A 16,819-nucleotide genomic window follows, 5' to 3' on the forward strand; every position below is an offset into this window, starting at 1 on the left:
AAAGTAATGCTCAAAATTCTCCAAGCCAGGCTTCAGCAATACACGAACCGTGAACTTCCTGATATTCAAGCTGGTTTTAGAAAAGGCAGAGGAACCAGAGATCAAATTGCCAACATCCACTGGATCATCGAAAAGCAAGAGTTCCAGAAAAACATCTATTTCTGCTTTATTGACTATGCCAAAGCCTTTGACTGTGTGGATCACAATAAACTGTGGAAGATTCTGAAAGAGATGGAAACACCAGACCACCTGACCTGCCTCTTGAGAAATCTGTATGCAGGTCAGGAAGCAACAGTTAGAACTGGACATGGAATAACAGACTGGTTCCAAAGAGGAAAAGGAGTACGTCAAAGCTGTATGTTGTCACCCTGCTTATTTAACTTATATGCAGAGTACATCATGAGAAACACTGGACTAGAAGAAGCACAAGCTGGAATGAAGATTGCCAGGAGAAATATTAATAACCTCAGATATGCAGATGACACCACCCTTATGGCACAAAATGAAGAGGAACTAAAAAGCCTTTTGATGAAAGTGAAAAGGAGAGTGAAAAAGTTGGCTTAAAGCTCAACATTCAGAAAACTAAGATCATGGCAAATGGTCCCATCACTTCATTCGAAATAGATGGGGAAACAGTGTCAGACTTTATTTTTTGGGCTCCAAAATCACTGCAGATGGTGATTGCAGCCATGAAATTAAAAGATGCTTACTCTTTGGAAGGAAAGTTATGACCAACCTAGATAGCATATTCAAAAGCAGAGACACTACTTTGCCTACTAAGGTCTGTCTAGTGAAGGCTATGGTTCTTCCAGTGGTCATGTATGGATGTGAGAGTTGGGCTGTGAAGAAAGTGAGCACCGAAGAATTGATGTTTTTGAACTGTGGTGTTGGAGAAGACTCTTGAGAGTCCCTTGGACTGCAAGGAGATCCAACCAGTCCATTCTAAAGGAGATCAGTCTTGGGTGTTCTTTGGAACGAATGACGCTAAAGCTGAAACTCCAATATTTTGGCCACCTTATGCGAAGAGTTGACTCATTGGAAAAGACTCTGATGCCGGGAGGGATTGGGGGCAGGAGGGAAAGGGGACGACAGAGGATGAGATGGCTGGATGGCATCACCGACTTGATGGACATGAGTTTGGGTGAGCTCTGGTAGTTGGTGATGGACAGGGAGGCCTGGTGTGCTGCAATTCATGGGGTCACAAAGAGTCTGACACAGCTGAGAGACTGAACTGAACTGAACTAAGAGATGAGTACTAAATCCTTTTACTCACAAAAGGGCTCCCAATAGGACCAGCTGAGATCCACCCTTTCTGGCCCCATGACTTACCATTCTCCTTACTCTCTTTGCTCCATCCATATGGTTTCATTTTATGACCTCAATACAGTGGTTCTCAATTCCAGCTTCATATTATTGGGTTGGCTGAAAAGTTCATTTGGGTTTTTGTGCCATCTTATGGAAAAACTCAAACAAACTTTTTGGCCAACCCAGTGGAACTGTCTGTGGAGCTTTTTAAATACTGTAGTTGGAGCCACATCGTCAGAGAATTTGAATCACTTTTGTGGTGTGAAGTCAAGGCATTTGTATTTTTAGAAGGGATCCAAGTGATTTTAAGGTTCAGCCAGGGCTGAGAACCACATCTGTAATGCAACAAGTACTTTCTCAAGTCATCTTTAGGCCCAGTGTTTCTCTGTTTGAAAAACTCTTCCTCTGCTCTCCTGACCGCTATAGTCTCTAAGCTTAAGTCTAAAACTTCTTTAGAAAATAAATTTTCCTTAATATCCTCTGCTAGATTAGATTCCCATAGTAATCCCTGTAATTCCTCTTTTGACCAGTTTCCTTCGTTTCACGTTTACTTACCCACGAAACTGTAGGCAAATACTATCTGTCTTGCCCCCTGCTCTAGTCTCACTGCTTAACACAGTGCCTAGCACAGGGCAGATACTAAATAACTGGCTGACGGTCAACTGAAAATATCTGCATCCCGGGAATGCAGTCTTACAGTAATATTAAAGAACTATTCAGTTCTCTATTGTTCCATAGCAAGATGCTTGTTTGAAAGGGTAGATTTGTAAGGATGGCAAAGGCTTTTTGATGAGGGGAGCGTGTATTTGGGGGCCTATCACATGTCAAGCTATTAACATGTTGACACTAAAACCCTAAAATGTCTGGAGAATTGGTGAAGTGTGACTTTTAGTAGGGTGCAGAGATGAGAGTCCCACACCTCTCTGGAAAATAACTTTCTAAGGAAAGACAGTGAGGCACAAAACTAGTTTAAATAGAATGAGTTTTTAAAAGGAGGGGGGCAGTTCTATGTAATATAACAGCATAGTAAATTTCTCTCAGGAATTTGTCGCACCAACCTTCCCCAGAGTTAAAGTCTTTAAAGTCCCAGGTGTTAAGTTAATAAAAACCATGGTGGCCAATTCCAAAAAATAAAAATAAAATAAAATGAATGTAAGAACAAGTGAAAACTGAAAAAACTACAACACTGAGAGTGCACAGTGTAATTACACTGGCTCTGGTGCTTTTCGAAGCAGTGAAAAATAATTTAACTGGATTGAGGGGTTGTTGTTTTAGTCACTAAGTCGTATCTGACTCTTTGCGACCCCATGGACTGTAACCCGCCAGGCTCCTCTGTCCAAGGCATTTCCCAGGCAAGAACAATGGAGTGGGTTGCATTTCCTTCTCTGGGGATCTTCCTGACCCAGTGATCAAACCCGCATCTCCTGCTTGGCAGGTGGATTCTTTACCTCTGAGCCACCTGGGTAGGGGGTGAATTTATTCTGGGTGTAGCCTTCGGCTCTCTTAGCATCTAGTCTTGGCAGGGTTGGTAGGGACACAAAAGCATCAGCAACAGCATCACTACCTTCAGTATGGCAGCAGCGCAAAACAAAGAGGCAAGGGCGTCGAATACTCGTAACTCAATTCACATGCCCCATTGCCCTGAGCTTTTGATAGTTTGCTGTTGTCAGAGAAAGAGATGTTCTGGTGAGGTAGAGATGAAGGAAAGGGTACAGACTCACATACTATTCTTAGAAGACCAGTCCATGGCTCCCTTTGAACATTCCCAGGATAGTTTGTGAATTATAAGAGGGGAGTTCAAATTCCCTCAGGATAGTGATTATGATGATAAAACTCTGGCCAAGGTGGCATAAGAAACACACATGATATGTATGTGATTTGAAACATCTGAAATTCAAGAAACTAGCCAAGTTGGCACAACTCCAATTTTTCTGGCCAAGAATGACAAGTGATACTGAACAAAGATGTCAATGATATAAGAAATATATATAAAGCAGATGGCTAGCTTAGAGAAGAAAACCAAAATAATAAATATGGAAGCTTAAGGCCCATAAGACTAGCCCTAAAATCCAGTGTTATGAAATATATTATGAAGTACACATTTCCAGGATTGTGACCATTTTGTCAATTATTATAGGTTTCCAATGAAGTGTCCTAGTGATTAAGGAGTAATTGAAAATGATATAAAAGAGAACTTATCCATATAATAGAAGTTAAAGCTATAATGATAATTGTATCTCCCCAGAGGAAGCACTGAAGAACTTCTGCGAACACTGGTGAACATGTTATATATTTTGAATAACAAAAAGCCTAATTGGGAAAAGCAGAAATTCCTAGCTAAATTCTATAACTTCCTCTACTGACACCACTGGAGAATCAGTTTGTATATGTTAGACAATCCTTATTGCTTATCAGTGTGTACACTGGTTTTTGGAATTAGGTAAGCATTATCAGTATATATAGCCCAAATGAAACCAAGCTTATAACAAGGAAGGAGTATTGTTGTAAATCAGTGAATCCACAAATGATATGATGCTAAAGTAATATGGACAGAACAATAAGATGGTGCTGGAGCTGTGGTAACAAATCTGACTCCATGAAAAAGAGAGATGCTAGTTAACAGGGGAAGCAGAGGTCCACATTATTATAGATCAACTTAACAATGATTATTACTGCACAAGCAAGCAGGAGGATTAAAAAGGCCTTCTCAATTCTGGCTGTACATCAAAACTTCCTTGAAGCTTTTTTTTTTTTTTAATGTTGATGCCAGGTCTAGAATACAGACTAATTATATCCAAATCTCTGAAGGTGTGGTCCAGTATTCAAATCAGTATTTTTTAACCCCTTAATGTACTGTGAGAGTTGGACTGTGAAGAAGGCTGAGGACTGAAGAATTGATGCTTTTGAACTGTGGTGTTGGAGAAGACTCTTGAGAGTCCCTTGGACTGCAAGGAGATCCAACCAGTCCATCCTAAAGGAGATCAGTGCTGGGTGTTCCGTGGAAGGACTGATGCTAAAGCTGAAACTCCAATGCTTTGGCCACCTCATGCGAAGACTTGATTCATTGGAAAAGACCCTGATGCTTGGAAGGATTGGGGCAAGGAGAAAAAGGGGACGACAGACGATGAGATGGCTGGATGGCATCACCGACTCGATGGACATGAGTTTGGGTGGACTCCAGGAGTTGGTGATGGACAGGGAGGCCTGGCGTGCTGCAGTTCATGGGGTCGCAAAGAGTTGAACACAACTGAGTGACTGAACTGAACTGAACTGAATGTACTGCCAGTGTTGAGAACCAGTGACTGAGATTTAAAGGGTCATATTCCAAGGACTCAAGCTCAGTTAGAATGTATTTTATAAGAAAATCTGCCACTGAGACAATACCGCCAGAGGATCATTGCTTATGTCAGACAAAATGTTCAGTTAGTCATTGTCGAGAAATACAACTAGTGGATTTCTGGGCAAATCAAATGAAAGTGGTGACGAGGACAAAAAATGCCTTTCCAAAATAAACGAATTACCATTATACTTCCATGTTACAGTGAGAGCTGTCTGCCATACAGAAGGTTCCATGCTCTCTAAGTAATAATAATGTGCAAAGTGTTAATAAGTAACATAGCAAAGACCTATTCTCTCAAGATTAAGTAAAATCATATTTGATGTTGTTAGGAATCAATACTAAATATGAATATAAATATTTTAGAGAAAAGAAATTAAGTCCTCTGCACCACTCAGTCTGGGCACAGCACAGAGAAGAGGTGTTAGACAAAAATCAATGTGATTCCCAGAAAGGTCACAGCAGGATGCTTATCTATAGTGGGAAGACGCTATTTTCTAGTTAAGATCCCCAATCAGGAAGCTTCTATGACTATTTCAGTTAGTTTGGGCTGGTTTAATACGAGACCAGAAAATGGGTGGGCTTCCCAGGGGGCTCAGTGGTAAAGAATCCGTCTGCCAAGCAGTAGATGTGGGTTTGATCCTTGGGTCGGGAAGATCCCCTGGAGGAGAAAATGGCAACCACTCCAGTATTCCACAGCCACTTCAGTATTCTAGGAAAATTCCATGGACAGAGGAACCTGGAGGGCTACAGTCCATGGGATAGCAAAAGAATTGGACATGACCGAGCACTAAACAACAACAGGAGAATGAATGGTTTAAACAACAGAAATTTATTTCTCACAATTCTGGATGCTGTGAAGTCCAAGACCAAAAAACGGCAGATTCAGTATCTGGTGGGATTCCTCTTCCTGGTTTTCAGACAGCCATCCTTTCCTTGTATCCTTACTTGGTAGAGAGATAAATTGAAAGCAAGCTCTCTTAGAAAGGCTCTAATTGCTTAAAGGTCTTATCCCCTCATGACCTCATCTAAACCTAATCACCTCCAAAAGATCCTGCCTCCTAATATCATTACATTGGGGTTAGTATTTCAATATAGAAATTTATGAAAATTCAAACATTCACCCTACAACATGGACTTAATAGGAATATAGTTCCATCCTTCAAGATTGCTCTTACACTCCAGAGAGGCAGAACATAGATCCCACAGGGCACTCATTGTTGGCGTCAGTGGACCAGCACTGAGCAAATGGAGATGGGCTTTTTTAGGGTGAGAAGCAATCAGGGGCAGCCATTTGCCTATGTGCTAGAGAGAGAAAACCCTTTTCAAAAAATCATTATTATAAAGCAGTACCTAAAAGAAAGGGGCTTCCCAGGTGGCACAGTGGTGGTAAAGAGACATGTGTTTGATCCCTGGGTTTGGCAAGATCCCCTGGAGTATGAATTGGCAACCCACTTCAATATTCTTGCCTGGAAAATTCCATGGAGAGAGCAGCCTGGTGGGCTACAGTCCATGGGGTCGCAAAGAGTTAGACATGACTGAGCGACTATGCACACATACATGCACCAAAAGAGAACTCTGAGCTATTTCAGAAATACTGAGAATGTCTATAAACAGTACTAATGGGCCTGATACAAGAAAATGACATTGCAACAGAGGTTTACATAAACAGGGGTGAGATGCAGAGAAGAAAAGAGATCCTGTTCTATTAGTCCTTCTCTAGTTCTCCAACTTGTATAAAAAACTGGAAATTCTTATTGGGATCCCACTGAACGTCATGTATAAGTTTAACTAGTTATATTAACTAGTTATATCAACAGCTATATGTTGATCTGTACCTGGTTCTCATTCTATAGTAGTGTGAGTTTGGACATTCTTCAGTAAGGCCTAACATAAACCACCTTGCTGGTATCTTCATAGACAGACTCCACAAGGAGTATATTGCACTTAGTGGTGTATACAAGAGCACTTGGTAAACAGCATTCCTAACAAAATTTTGTCTGGAAATGCCAATTATATAGACAACCATGACTGGCTACAAAAGGCCAGCATTTAGTATCATGAATAGGTTTTAAATTACAATTTGTTTGGTCTCAACACTTTTATAAAAGTTTGGGCTTATGTTTCAAGTCCAATTTGGCCTCTTTTGTCTCTGTAGAAGGCAGAATTACACATGGTGTTATGAGCTCCGCAGATATATCATCACTGATTCTTTTCTTTTTCCTGGTACTTGCAGGAGCAATCAGCTACCAGCCTATGGGATGCATATGCAGGTCTGATAAGTAATCAAGCCATGATCCTGGCCTTAAACTCCAGGTATAATAAGCTTTCATGCTCTCTTATTGGACTGGTTGAATACCTTTAAAATGTAATAGATACATACCAACAATGTGAAAAGTTACTCTAGGTTCCTCCACCCTAATTCAGCACCTATTCTTTCTGATGTTTATAAACCTTTCTGTACTGCATAAATAGGCAGATAAACTACTATACTACTTTTCATTTTTACTTTGTGTTAATCTTAACTTTTCTGTAAGATCATATTTTCATTTTGATGGCAACAGAATATTTCCAAATTTTGACATTTTCTAAACTAAATTTTATCAGTACTGTAATTATCATCCTTGTACACAAAAGATTGTATCTGCTCTGAAAAACTTCTTTGATATACCCTTCTTAGAGTGAGGTTTCTGGTTTAAGTGATGTGTGTGTGTGTGTGTGTGTGTGTGTGTGTGTGTGTGAATCGCTAAGTCATGTCTGACTCTCTTACCATCCCATGGACTGTTGCCCGCCAGGCTCCTCTGCCCATAGTATTTCCCAGGGAAGAACACTGGGATGGGTTACCATTTCCTGCTCCAAGGGATCTTCCCAACCTAGAGACTGAACCCAAGTCTCATACATTGCAGATGTATTTCTTTACCACAGAGCCACCAGGGAAGCCCTGATTTAAATGATAGGCAACCATAAAAATGCCCTGCTCTGGAGGATCTTCACTGGCCAACAGCTACAGCTGCTGCCTGTGTAGATTTGCCAACATGGTCTGTGAGGCCTCACTTCCTGTGGGCTTCTCTAATCAATGACCCAGCACGGTAGGACAAATAACTCCACTGGGTGCCAGTGGGTGACTTCAGCTTGAGAGATCCTCATCAGCCAGGCTGAACCCTCCTTGGAACTTGCTGTAATCCAAGACTCTTCCTACCCTAATCCTTCTTCCTTCCTTCTCTGCTTCTCTTTGAAATCTCTTTTACTTCTCTTAGACTTCTTAAAATACTCTTTTAGCATCTGTTTCCCCCAAACCCGAAGTAATGCAAATGAGATGAGTTGTCTTAGAGCTTTTGATAGCATCAGTTTGTTCTCCAGAAAAAATGCACCTGTAAGTGTTTCATTAAAGCCTAGTCACCTGGAAGATATGCATGCATATATACAAAGATACATATAGACAAGATTTGGAATATTATATTATTTTACAAGGTTCATGGAAAGGCAGACTGTAGATTAGAATCCCCTTCTTCATATTTTAATTTTTTGGTCTACCTAAATGTGTTAAAAATCTCCCACATACATAATGGTTTTCCTTTATTTAAAAAAATTTATTATAAATTTATTATAAATTTTACTTTTCATATTTTGATCAAGTATTATTTGGTAAATAAAGATTTACACATCTTATCTTCATATATACCTATATAATTTAACAATATAAATGAATTCTGTTACTATTAAACCCATGGACTTCCCAGGTTGCTCAGTGGTAAGAATCTGCCTGCCAAGCAGGAGATGTGAGTTCAGTCCCTGGATTGAGAAGATCCCCTACAGAAGGAAATGGCAACCCACCCCAGTATTCTTCCCTGAGAAATCCCATGGACAGAGGAACCTGGTGGACTATAGTCCATGAGGTCACAAAATAGTCAGACACAACTTAGCAACTAAACAATAACAAAATTAAACCCATATAATATCTTCCTTCTTTTTTTGACTAATTTAGTCTTTCTAATTATTTAGTTTCTACTCCCTTTTTACTTCTCTTTTAAATCTTTAAAATTGCCATTAGACTTATTTCCCTTTATAATAATTTTAAAATAATGTATTTATTTTGTTTATGCCCTTCACTTCTTTGGTTGTATTTTCAGCCCTTTCAAAATCTTAAGTTATATGGATAGTTTATTATTTGCCTCATTTTAAATAAGAAAAGAATGTTGATAATATTTAAATGCTTCAAATTTTCTAATTTTTAAAATAGATTTCTGATGGTGATTAGAGAATGAAATATATATGCTTTTATAGTTTGAAACTTTCTATGGCTAACTATATGCAGAATATTTTTCAGCATTCCATGATTATTTAAAAAGATAACCCTTGTTATCTGATTTAGTATAATTTATTTATATCTCCTTATTAATTATATTAAAGATATTATCATTTACATTTTTAACTTTTACCTGCCACATACTAATAACTGAATGCTTAATCTTCTCCTATGTGCTTCTATTTCTCCTTATATCCTTAATAATTTAATAGTTTTTTATAAATTATATTTTATTTTTTAATTTTTATTTTTACTTTATTTTACTTTACAATACTGTATTGGTTTTGCCATACATTGACATGAATCCACCACAGGTGTACATGCATTCCCAAACATGAACCCCCCTCCCACCTCCCCCCCCCCATAACATCTCTCTGGGTCATCCCCATGCACCAGCCCCAAGCATGCTGCATCCTGCGTCAGACATAGACTGGCGATTCGATTCTTACACGATAGTATACATGTTTCACTGCCATTCTCCCGAATCATCCGACCCTCTCCCTCTCCCTCTGAGTCCAAAAGTCCACTATGCACATCTGTGTCTTTTTAGCTGTCTTGCATACAGGGTCATCATTGCCATCTTTCTAAATTCCATATATATGTGTTAGTATACTGTATTGGTGTTTTTCTTTCTGGCTTACTTTACTCTGTATAATAGGCTCCAGTTTCATCCATCTCATCAGAACTGATTCAAATGAATTCTTTTTTTTTTTTCCTTCATTTTGTTTTTATTATAGCATGTTTGCTTAATTTACAGCAAGCAGAAAATAAGCTGGGTCTTGTTTTGATCCAAACATTGATGTTTTAAAGGTTGTACACAATATTTGTTAAAAAGAACATATAAAAATACCTTTTTAGAAGCTTCTATAAGAAAGAAAATACAAAGTTTAACCCCACAACTTTCCTCTTTGCTAGAACTGCGAACTACTGCTACAGTTTTAAATAGACTTTTTGTTTAAACTATACATCCAGGAAAATCTAAAAAAATTAAAGAAACGTGCATATAAATGATTGCATAGCAGAACATGAACATTAACTGCAAACAGTAAAGAAATGAGTTAGAAATACTATCAAATATACAAAGGTTCTAGAATCAATCCTTTAAACACATTCCACAAACAGTATTTAAAAACCACCTTTTGTTCTTTACAGGCAAGGCCTAGATCTCTAAAACCAAAACTGAAAAAAGTAATCCTCTAAAAGGGATAGTTTCCCCACAGCATTTCTTACTTATGCCTGTAAGCAAGCAATCTAAAATTTTAAAGATGCTAGCTTTTACTCTGAAATGAGACTGGACATATCAAGTCACTTTTTATTGCCCCCACATGATCTCACAGAGAGATGTTAGAAATTTTTATAGAGTAGAGTATTATTCTCTTATTTTTATCAGGTACTACACTGGTAATCAATCAAAAACTCAAAGAGATGTGACTTTCTTGAAATTAATTTTTTTCAAAGTTATTTTAAATCTCATGGCACCAGAGAATCACTTAGAATGGGAGTGTTGTTTTTTTAACTTGCCTCACGTTAAATAAACTGAGGTGTGAAGAACAAGCTTCCTTCATAAAGAGATGGGCACATTTTGATACAAATGCACACACCAAGTGCTTTAAGCATCAAAATTCAGTCCTCTTACGCTATGCACACTCACAAACAAAACCTCCTTTGAAACACTTTACTTGCTTTTAACAGCAGTAAGAAAACTATGCAATATTATGGTCAACAACGCTCCTTAAAGTTGAGAGTAACTACATAAGAGCATTCTTTTCCCCTAAAATTATTTCTGCCATCATCAACCTGCCCAAGTTTTAAGGTGAGTTTTTCCGACGTTTGTATGGTTCCAAATCTTCATAGAAACCAGGAAAGTGAAGGCTCCTTGTTTCAATCAAACAATCTGCCTGAAAAATGCTACTTAACCCACTTGTCATTTTCCAGGACAGTGGGGGTTAACAAAAGAACTATTCCACACTGTGCCATAAATTACCATCACGGGCCTAGACATCTTGACAAGACAAACAGGTCCACCCTGAACCTAAATGTGTCTGGTCGGTCAGTGTTGTACTGTGGCTACAACTTCACTTTTTTATCATTCTATCTTATTAGCAAGCTACATTTCTAGGTTAACAGTTCTACCAAGTACGGATATGAAAGTTTATTTTTAATAAGACAATGTTGCAAATTATGGTCAACCAACATCTTTTCACCAATACTTCAAGCATAAAAAATGAGAATCTTTACAAAAATATACAGAGACACCACGAATTGGTAGCTGCCCATAACATTAAACAAACTGGACTCTTAAGAGTGGCTTCTCAACAGCGTATCATTTTAATTATAACCATTGCCTGGTACAGGGAAAACTGACAAGTGTTTTTTAAGCATAATTGCAACATTGTATTCCTGATAATTTAAGTAAACCAAACTATGAGTAAATGAATGATACATGCCTAAAAATATCATGGTTTATACTATCAGTGGCCACTGGACTTAGGACTAGTCCAAGACCTTGACCTAGATTTTGACCTAGACCTAGACTGTGATCTTGACTGAGATTTGGATCTAGGTGGTTCTTTTTTCCTTGATTCCTTTTCATATCTTGAGCCAGACTTATAATGTGTTTTGGAATCTGTTTTAGAGGTGCCTCTAGTTTTGGTGTGAGATGCAGACCTAGAACGTGATTTAGCCTTCATTTCTTTCTTGGGCTGGGACTTGGACCGTGATCTTGAATTGGATTTAGATCTTGAAAAAGATCGATTTCGGTGTTTGAATCTATCATTGTCGGAATGGCTTCTGCTACGCCGTGGTCTTCCAGTCGGTCTACTGTTTCTAGGACTATAAGATCTTCTATAGTTGTAATCGAAGGACCGACTTCTTGATCTTCTTCTGTCATAACTTCGGCTTCTAGAACGTCTGTATCTGTCATAATCATCATAGCGTGAAGAACTATACACATTCCTCCCTTCCTTGGCTTTCATTTGATTTGGAGTCTTTCGATCCCCCTGTGCAAACTGTATTTCAATCTAGCGTCCACAAATCCACTTTCTGTCCAAATTATGTAAAGCATCTTCAGCATCACGAACATCCTCAAATTGAACATATGCAAATCCTCTTGGACGGCGAGTGTAGAAATCAAGTGGAACATACACATCAACTATAGGACCATAACGACCAAACTCCCGACGTAAGTCTTCAGACCTGGTATCGTCGGCCACGTTCCTCACGAAGAGAGACGTGTTGGGGGGGCGCAGGTACCGGGACATGACGCCGGCGTTGAGTCTCCGCAGGGACACTAACGGGCTCAGCAAACCGTCCGCAGCTTCGGCGCCGGATCCTCCTCAGACACACCCAAATGAATTCTTTTTAACGGCTGAGTAATACTCCATTGTGTATATGTACGCAGCTTTCTTATGCATTCATTTGCTGATGGACATCTAGGTTGTTTCCATGTCCTGGCTATTATAAACAGTGCTGCGATGAACATTGGGGTGCATGTGTCTCTTTCAATTCTGGTTTCCTCGGTGTGTATGCCCAGCAGTGGGCTTGCTGGGTCATAAGGTAGTTCTATTTGCAATTTTTTAAGGACTCTCCACACTGTTCTCCGTAGTGGCTGTACTAGTTTGCATTCCCACCAACAGTATAGGAGGGTTCCCTTTTCTCCACACCCTCTCCAGCATTTATTGCTTGCAGATTTTTGGATTGCAGACATTCTGACTGGTGTGAAGTGGTACCTCATTGTGGTTTTGATTTGCATTTCTCTAATCATGAGTGATGTTGAGCATCTTTTCATGTGTTTGTTAGCCATCCGTATGTCTTCTTTGGAGAAACGTCTGTTTAGTTCTTTGGCTCATTTTTTGATTGGGTTGTTTATTTTTCTGGAATTGAGCTGCATAAGTTGCTTGTATATTTTTGAGATTAGTTGTTTGTCAGTTGCTTCATTTGCTATTATTTTCTCCCATTCAGAAGGCTGTCTTTTCACCTTGCTTATATTTTGCTTTGTTGTGCAGAAGCTTTTAATTTTAATTAGATCCCATTTGTTTATTTTTGCTTTTATTTCCAGAATGCTGGGAGGTGGATCATAGAGGATCCTGCTGTGATTTATGTCTGAGAGTGTTTTGCCTATGCTCTCCTCTAGGAGTTTTATAGTTTCTGGTCTTACATTTAGATCTTTAATCCATTTTGAGTTTATTTTTGTGTGCAGTGTTAGAAAGTGATCTAGTTTCATTCTTTTACAAGTGGTTGACCAGTTTTCCCAGCACCACTTGGTAAAGAGATTGTCTTTACTCCATTGTATATTATTGCCTCCTTTGTCAAAGCTAAGGTGTCCATATGTTTGTGGATTTATCTCTGGGCTTTCTATTTTGTTCCATTGATCTATATGTCTGTCTTTGTGCCAGTACCATACTGTCTTGATGACTGTGGCTTTGTAGTAGAGCCTGAAGTCAGGCAAGTTGATTCCTCCAGTTCCATTCTTCTTTCTCAAGATTGCTTTGGGTATTTGAGGTTTTTTGTATTTCCATACAAATCTTGAAATTATTTGTTCTAGTTCTGTGAAAAATATGGCTGGTAGCTTGATAGGGATTGCATTGAATTTGTAAATTGCTTTGGGTAGTATACTCATTTTCACTATATTGATTCTTCTGATCCATGAACATGGTATATTTCTCCATCTGCTAGTGTCCTCTTTGATTTCTTTCATCAGTGTTTTATAGTTTTCTATATATAGGTCTTTAGTTTCTTTAGGTAGATATATTCCTAAGTATTTTATTCTTTTCGTTGCAATGGTGAATGGAATTGTTTCCTTAATTTCTTTTTCTACTTTCTCATTATTAGTGTATAGGAATGCAAGGGATTTCTGTGTGTTGATTTTATATCCTGCAACTTTACTATATTCATTGATTAGCTCTAGTAATTTTCTGGTGGAGTCTTTAGGGTTTTCTATGTAGAGGATCATGTCATCTGCAAACGTGAGAGTTTTACTTCTTCTTTTCCAATTTGTATTCCTTTTATTTCTTTTTCTGCTCTGATTGCTGTGGCCAAAACTTCCAGAACTATGTTGAATAGTAGCGGTGAAAGTGGGCACCCTTGTCTTGTTCCTGACTTTAGGGGAAATGCTTTCAATTTTTTACCATTGAGGATAATGTTTGATGTGGGTTTGTCATATAACTCTACACCTAAAGCAACTAGAAAAGGAAGAATTAGAGAACCCCAGAGTTAGTAGAAGGAAAGAAATCTTAAAAATTAGGGCAGAAATAAATGCAAAAGAAACAAAAGAGACCATAGCAAAAATCAACAAAGCCAAAAGCTGGTTCTTTGAAAGGATAAATAAAATGGACAAACCATTAGCCAGACTCATCAAGCAGCAAAGAGAGAAATATCAAATCAATAAAATTAGAAATGAAAATGGAGAGATCACAACAGACAACACAGAAATACAAAGGATCATAGAGACTACTATCAGCAATTATATGCCAATAAAATGGACAACATGGAAGAAATGGACAAATTCTTAGAAAAGTACAATTTTCCAAAACTGAACCAGGAAGAAATAGAAAATCTTAACAGACCCATCACAAGCACGGAAATTGAAACTGTAATCAGAAATCTTCCAGCAAACAAAAGCCCAGGTCCAGACGGCTTCACAGCTGAATTCTACCAAAAATTTTGAGAAGAGCTAACACCTATCCTCCTCAAACTCTTCCAGAAATTGCAGAGGAAGGTAAACTTCCAAACTCATTCTATGAGGCCACCATCACCCTAATACCAAAGCCTGACAAAGATACTACAAAAAAAGAAAACTACAGGCCAATATCACTGATGAACATAGATGCAAAAATCCTCAACAAAATTCTAGCAATCAGAATCCAACAACACATTAAAAAGATCATACACCATGACCAAGTGGGCTTTATCCCAGGGATGCAAGGATTCTTCAATATCCACAAATCAATCAATGTAATTCACCACATTAACAAATTGAAAAATAAAAGCCATATGATTATCTCAATAGATGCATAGAAAGCCTTTGACAAAATTCAACATCCATTTATGATAAAAACTCTCCAGAAAGCAGGAATAGAAGGAACATACCTCAACATATAAATTACATTTTAATAAATATGTTCAATAATTTTCAATTTTGTTTCTATGTGCTTGAGATTTTATGTTAATAACTATAACTTTTATCAATTAATATTAATTGTACCTATCTCTTAATGCTTTTTTATTTGAATTAATCATAAATATATTGATATAGCCCTCCTGATTTATTTCTGATCATGTTTTATATAATATTCCCATGCTTTTATCAAGAGGCATCTACTTTCCTTTATTCAATTGTGATTCTTGAAATTAATCTTGCAAAAATTTCACTTACTAATATTATATAATACTATTGCTCTATAATGAAAAGAAATAAAGCATTTCAAGAAAAATTTTTAGTATATTTGGTTTACCACTAATTCTCACTTCACTCCAATATCAGAAACAAGTATTTAGTTCAAAAATTTTTAAAAAGCATACAGTAATTTGTGAGAGATATTTCTTGTTTCTTCTCACATTTATTTCTATACCATATTGTTATATATCTTAGAATATAAGAAGTTTTACACTGCAATTCTCAAGACCAAGATGTCTCTAGCTGTAAAACATACTAGAAATTTAATAACTGTTCTTTTGAAAATAACTGCCATTTTGCTGATAATTGTCTATGTTGACCCATATATTTTTGTTGGGCTTTCTTTAGTATTACCAATATCTGACCCCCAACCTCCTTCACATTTAAAATGAGAAGACTCTTACTCCATCAGCTGTTGTGAATGGCATCAGAGCGTCAAGTGTGTGCTTAGTCACTCAGCTGTGTCTCATCCTTTACGACCCCGTGGACTCTAGCCCACCAGGCTCCTCTGTCCATGTGGATTCTCCAACCAAGAATACGAGAGTGGGTTGCTATGCCCTCCTCCAAGGGATCTTCCCAACCCACGGTCTGAACCCTGGTCTCTCACATTACAGGCAGATTCTTTACCATCTGAACCACCAGGGAAGACCAAGAATACTGGAGTGGGTAGCCTATCCCTTCTCCAGGGACTCTTCCCAACCCAGGAATCAAAACAGGGTCTCCTGCATTGCAGGCAGATTCTTTACCAGCTGAGCTACCAGGGGAGCATCATGCTACTTTCCTAATCCTTGTTCATCATGTGGACCATTTTAGCATTTTTAGAACTGGTAATATGATTTCAAAGTACATTACAAGACAATTTTCTATTTTATCAAAATATTAATTTTTCATTTTCCTAAATCAAATCATACATCCCTAGGATCCTACCACTGAAAAAAACCACTGGAACTTTTTGATAGGAAACACACTTTTATTTGTTTAGAGTCTGAAAATCTGCTGGAGTCCATGAATAAGTCAAATCAATCTTCCTAAGATTTAAAAAATGATCTACTATGTTCCAGGAGATTCCATTTCAAACAATGGATAGCAGATATTTAGATGTTCTTGTCCAGTAGAGGGAAATGATTCTGAGTTCAGCACAAGATTTCCTACCTTTACCAACTATATTACCATCTTATAAAAAAAATAATTATTTGTACTTTAAAAACCCAGGAGGCACCGTTATCCAGATCACACTTATCAAAGGAAAAATAGCTGTGTCGCAACTTATCTTTTTAACGGTTGATGGGAAGGTTTCTTTTGCCATCTACTGGAAGATGTATCTCAATATCAGAAGTGTTACATGTGAGAAACACAGTCTCATGGATAAGATAAAATGTGGCAGTGATATATTTCAACTACCTAAATTTCAGCATGGCTTAAAGAGCTTAGCTGGGAAATAACCACCCTGTAAAGTATTATGTCTATGGAGAAATAT

General features: G+C 37.9%; 1 protein-coding gene and 1 pseudogene across 1 annotated transcript in view; one reads left to right on the forward strand and one right to left on the reverse strand.

Moving 5' to 3' along the window:
- Positions 1–11,317: 11,317 nt before the first annotated feature.
- Positions 11,318–12,293, reverse strand: LOC101110044 (serine/arginine-rich splicing factor 10-like; annotated as a pseudogene).
- The window catches only part of MROH9 (maestro heat like repeat family member 9), a 72,123-nt gene continuing 67,510 nt past the window's right edge, over positions 12,207–16,819 (forward strand). The window contains exon 1 of the mRNA XM_027976065.1: positions 12,207–12,271. Coding sequence (XP_027831866.1) covers positions 12,207–12,271 — 65 coding nt within the window. The remainder of the gene's footprint in view (positions 12,272–16,819) is intronic.

The sequence above is a fragment of the Ovis aries genome, chromosome 12 (genome assembly GCF_016772045.2).
Source record: "Ovis aries strain OAR_USU_Benz2616 breed Rambouillet chromosome 12, ARS-UI_Ramb_v3.0, whole genome shotgun sequence".
NCBI lineage: Eukaryota > Metazoa > Chordata > Mammalia > Artiodactyla > Bovidae > Ovis > Ovis aries.